This window comes from Pezoporus flaviventris, unplaced genomic scaffold (genome assembly GCF_033815535.1).
Source record: "Pezoporus flaviventris isolate CSIRO_AGI_PZ_B2104156 unplaced genomic scaffold, CSIRO_AGI_Pfla_v1 ptg000123l, whole genome shotgun sequence".
Taxonomy (NCBI): Eukaryota; Metazoa; Chordata; class Aves; order Psittaciformes; family Psittacidae; genus Pezoporus; species Pezoporus flaviventris.
The window spans coordinates 246,775-251,385 of NW_026892671.1; the positions used below are offsets into that span (position 1 = coordinate 246,775).

General features: G+C 54.5%; 1 protein-coding gene across 1 annotated transcript; it reads left to right on the plus strand.

The window, feature by feature from the left end:
* Positions 1 to 656: 656 nt before the first annotated feature.
* On the plus strand, positions 657 to 1,813 carry LOC133282409 (olfactory receptor 14A16-like). Its single transcript, XM_061478418.1, has one exon. The coding sequence runs from the start codon at positions 750 to 752 to the stop codon at positions 1,725 to 1,727; it is 978 nt and encodes a 325-aa protein (XP_061334402.1). The 5' UTR covers positions 657 to 749; the 3' UTR covers positions 1,728 to 1,813.
* The last annotated feature ends 2,798 nt before the right edge of the window (positions 1,814 to 4,611 follow it).

The following is a 4,611-nucleotide window of genomic DNA, read 5'->3' on the forward strand; positions in this document are numbered from 1 at the left end:
GGGAGCTGGGAATTTTCTTCTCTGCTTTGAGGGAGGCACCGAGAGTCTTGTGAGGGCTTGTGTGAGCTGCTCCTGAGCCCCTGCACAGGCAGGGGTGTGCAGGGCAGAGCTGAGCACACAGCCCATGGCATGGGCTCTGGGAGCACTGAGAGGGAGCAGAGCTGGGCACAGAGCAGCAGCTCCTGGCAAGGACAGCTCCAGGCAGCAGAGATATGGATGGGCAGGGAGTGGGGGAAAAGTGCAGCCCAGCCCTGGGGAGGGTGCGTTCAGGCAGCTCTCTTGGGATCTGGCACTGGAGGTGGCTGCTGGCTGTGCTCTGCTGCCCACAGCCCTTTGCTTCTCAGCGTGAGAGCTCTGTGGACTGTCCTTTGAAACCGTTCTCCCCTGGTCTCAGCACAGGACAGATGTTTGTGGGTGTTCTTAAGATCAATTTGTGTGTGAAGGCATCTTACAGGCAGTGCAAGTTTGAGCAGAGGGCAAGTGGGAGAGGACTGATGGACACTGCAGCTCTCTTGGTTCTGCAAAGAACTGAGACTTTTTGCCTGATGCAATGCTCTTCTGATTGCACCTAGGAAGAAGCCTCAGCAGTGTAATGACATGACTGGCGACAACGCTGAACCTCTCCTCTCCTGCTATTATGTGCTCAGTTGTGAATGTGTAAACTGAACTTCTGTATCTGACATCCCTCCTGTCCTAACCTGTCACTGCCTTTTTCTCCTCTGACGGTGCCCCATGCCCAGAGGCAGCAGATGTCCAACAGCAGCTCCATCACCCAGTTCCTCCTCCTGCCATTCGCAGCCACGCGGGAGCTGCAGCTCTGCCACTTCTGGCTCTTCCTGGGCATCTCCCTGGCTGCGCTCCTGGGCAACGGCCTCATCATCACCAGCACAGCCTGTGACCAGCGCCTCCACACCCCCATGTACTTCTTCCTCCTCAACCTCTCCCTGCTGGACCTGGGCTGCATCTCCACCACTGTCCCCAAATCCATGGCCAATTCCCTCTGGGGCACCAGGACCATCTCCTACACAGGTTGTGCTGCACAGCTCTTTTTCTTTCTCTTTTTTCTCATAGCTGAGTTTTATCTCCTCACTGTCATGTCCTACGACCGCTACGTGGCCATCTGCAAGCCCCTGCACTATGGGACCCTCCTGGGCAGCAGAGCTTGTGTCCACATGGCAGCAGCTGCCTGGGGCACTGGCTTTCTCACTGCTCTGCTGCACACGGCCAATACATTTTCACTGCCCCTGTGCCGAGGCAATGCTGTGGAGCAGTTCTTCTGTGAAATCCCTCAGATCCTCAAGCTCTCTTGCTCACACTCCTACCTCAGGGAAGTTGGGCTTCTTGTGGTTGGTGCCCTGATTGCTGTTGGCTGTTTTGTTTTTATTGTGGGGTCCTATGTGCAGATCTTCAGGGCCGTGCTGAGGATGCCCTCTGAGCAGGGACGCCACAAAGCCTTTTCCACGTGCCTCCCTCACCTGGCCGTGCTTTCCCTGCTTCTCAGCACTGGCACATTTGCCTACCTGAAGCCCCTCTCCATCTCCTCCCCATCCCTGGATCTGGTGGTGTCAGTGCTGTACTCGGTGGTGCCTCCAGCAGTGAATCCCCTCATCTACAGCCTGAGAAACCGGGAGCTGAAGGATGCTGTGAGGAAGCTGGTGACCAGATGTGTTTCCACAGATATACGCTGCTTGCTTTACCCTGGAAAGGGTTTCCAGTGTAGATCATGACAGGCCATGTCTGTCTTTCCTGCTTTACATTTGTTTTCCTATTTCAATTTGTGATGATGTTGTCTTCATAGAAATGTCAGTTTTCATCTCCTAATTAAGTTGCCACTCGTGTTGTGTGACCCACAGACTTTGTGTCACTCTGGTCTCTGATTGTATTTAAGGGAAATAAATGATCCTGCAGCAACTTCTTCTCTGTGATATGTCCTCACATGTCAGGAATGAAGGGGAATGAAAGCAGCTTTCTGGCTGCTCCAGCTGTGGGATGGCTGCTCTGTGCCTGCAGCAGGAAGAGCTCTTGGGAAGCCCAATGAATGGGGCTGTTGTGCTGGTGTGGGGAGATGGGATGGCATGGGGGGGGTGCAGAGCTCTCAGGGTGTCCTGGGCAGGGGAGCAGGGGACACAGGGGTCCCTGCAGGGAACTCCCCTACAATGGCCCAGGCTGGGGCTGCCAGGCTGAGAACAGCCCATGGGAAAGGTCTGGGTGGGCAGGAGCTGGACAGGAGGCAGCAAGGGAGGACAGCAGCATCGTGGGCTGTATGAGCAGGAGCACGGCAGGAGAACAAGTGAAGGGATGATCTGGAATCCTCCATCCAGGTTTCAGATCCCCAGTTCAAGAGTGGGTTTAGTAATGGGCCCTCAGGTCAGGAGATACTGGAGCACGGTGCCTGTGGGGAAAGTTTGGGGGAGCTGGGCTTGTCCAGCCTGGAGAAGGGAAGTCTGATGGGGACCTGAGATCTTGAGAAGGGAAGGCTGTTGGGGACTGGCTGCCTGTACTGGCAAGGAGGACATGGAGAATACAGAGCCAGGCTCCTCACCATGGTGCCTGGTGGGAGGACAAAAGGCAGTGGGGGATAGTGACAGAGGAGAGGTTCAGGCAGGACAGAAGGAAACCTTGTTCCAATCGGCTCAGGCAAGTGCTGCATCAGGTCACCCAGAGAGGCTGTGCAGTCTCTGGCCTTGGGGATTGCCAACTCAGCCTGAATCATGCCTTGCACCACTTGCTCTGACTCTGCTCCTGACAGGTTTGACTTGAGACCTCCTGGGGTCCCTTCCATCCTCTGTTCACTTCTGATCCTACAATGATGGGCTTATGAAGAGTCACAAAGATGCTCCAAGGGCTGGACTACATCTCCAATGGAAACAGGCTGAGAGATGTGGGTGTTCAGCCTGGAGAAGAGAAGGGTCAAGGGAGATATCTTAGCAATCTCTCCATATCTAAGCAGGGCCTACAAGAAATGTGGAGAGGGGTTTTTTCAAGGGCCTGCAGTGACAGAACAAGGGGGAATGGCTTTATGCTGAAAAAAGGAAGATTCAGCTTGGACATTCAGATGAAGTTGTTCCCTTTGAGAGTGGTGCGACACTGGCACAGGGTGCCCAGAGAAGCTGTGTCTGCCCCATCCCTGGCAGTGCTCAAGGCCAGGTTGGATGGGAGTCAGCTTTGCTCTGAAGCAGTGCTTTGTCCACCTCTGATGTTCACAAGGGATGACAGATGAAATCCAACTTCATTGTAAAGTTCACTACTTGTACTCATGACTCAAGTGAGTCTGGGCTGCACAAGAGAGGCTCAGAATGGCCTTAGAGTCATTTGGACTGTGTTATTTATTTACTGGCATAACACTTATTGGGGGGGGATGGGACTATAAAACATTCTTTGTATGACATAAAATCAGAACAATATTGAAACAGGGAGAAGTTCTCAGCTCCTTATAGATTAGTGCAGAGCAAGGAGGGCTGCAGTGTCCATCAGTCCCTTCCCATTTGCCCTGTGCTTACACTTGTGTATGATGCCTTCACACACAAATTGATCTTAAGAACCCCCACAAACACCTGTCCTGTGCTGAAAACAGGGGAGCACGGTTTCAAAGAGAAGATCACGGAGCTCTCGTGGAGAGAAGCAAAGGGCTGTGGGCAGCAGTACACGGCCAGCAGCCACCTCCAGTGGCAGACCCCAAGAGAGCTGCCTGAACACACCCTCCCCAGGGCTGGGCTGCACTTTCAACCCATTCCCTGCCCATCCATATCTCTGCTGCCTGGAGCTGTCCCTGCCAGGAGCTGCTGCTCTGTGCCCAGCTCTGCTCCCTCTCAGTGCTCCCAGAGCCCATGCCATGGGCTGTGTGCTCAGCTCTGCCCTGCACACCCCTCCTGGCAGCAGGGCTCTGCCCAGGGGCATTTCTGCCTCTGCAGGAACCTCACACCTGGCACTCAATGGATCCATCAGTGGTGAATGGAGAAACATGGTCAGCCCCTGAGGAAAGCCTTGAGAGCTTCTTAGGTCTTCAGTTAGTTACTGGTGGCAATGAGCAGTGTGTAGGGAGGTGAGAGAGGGTGGAGGGAAGTCAGCAAGAAGCAAGTTCAGGGCTTTAACAAATCCTTACAAGCAGGACGGAGCCCAGCAATGGGGAGCAGCTGGTGTCTGTAGGTGGAGGAGGAGTAGGTGTTCCTGGAGTGTGGCTGCAGGCCCTGGACAAACCAGAGGCTATCTGAGAACTTTTGCTCATGGGAACATGCCTCAGCGTGGCACATGGGGAATGCCCACTGCTGGGGGTGCCTGAACGCTGCTCATCGTGCCCCATGAGCCAACCTTCCTGTCTCCCTCTCTTGCACTACCCAAACTTGCCTGGAATGCAGGATCCGTCCCTGAGCCTGGGGAATGCAGGAACCTCCTGCAGTGAGGTGTCGCTGCTGCAGGGGAGGTGCAAAGCTTCTGTGAGATGTTTGTGAGTGGGGGCAGAGAGTGGGGTTTGTGCAGCAGAGAGGGTGCTATGGGCAGGAAGCTGTCCCAAATGAGGTGCCCTGTCCCCAGAGCATGGGGTACCTTGCACCCAAGGACACCACCTTTCCTTTTGGCTCTTGCCAAGAAGTTCTCAATCCAGACCATTGCCTT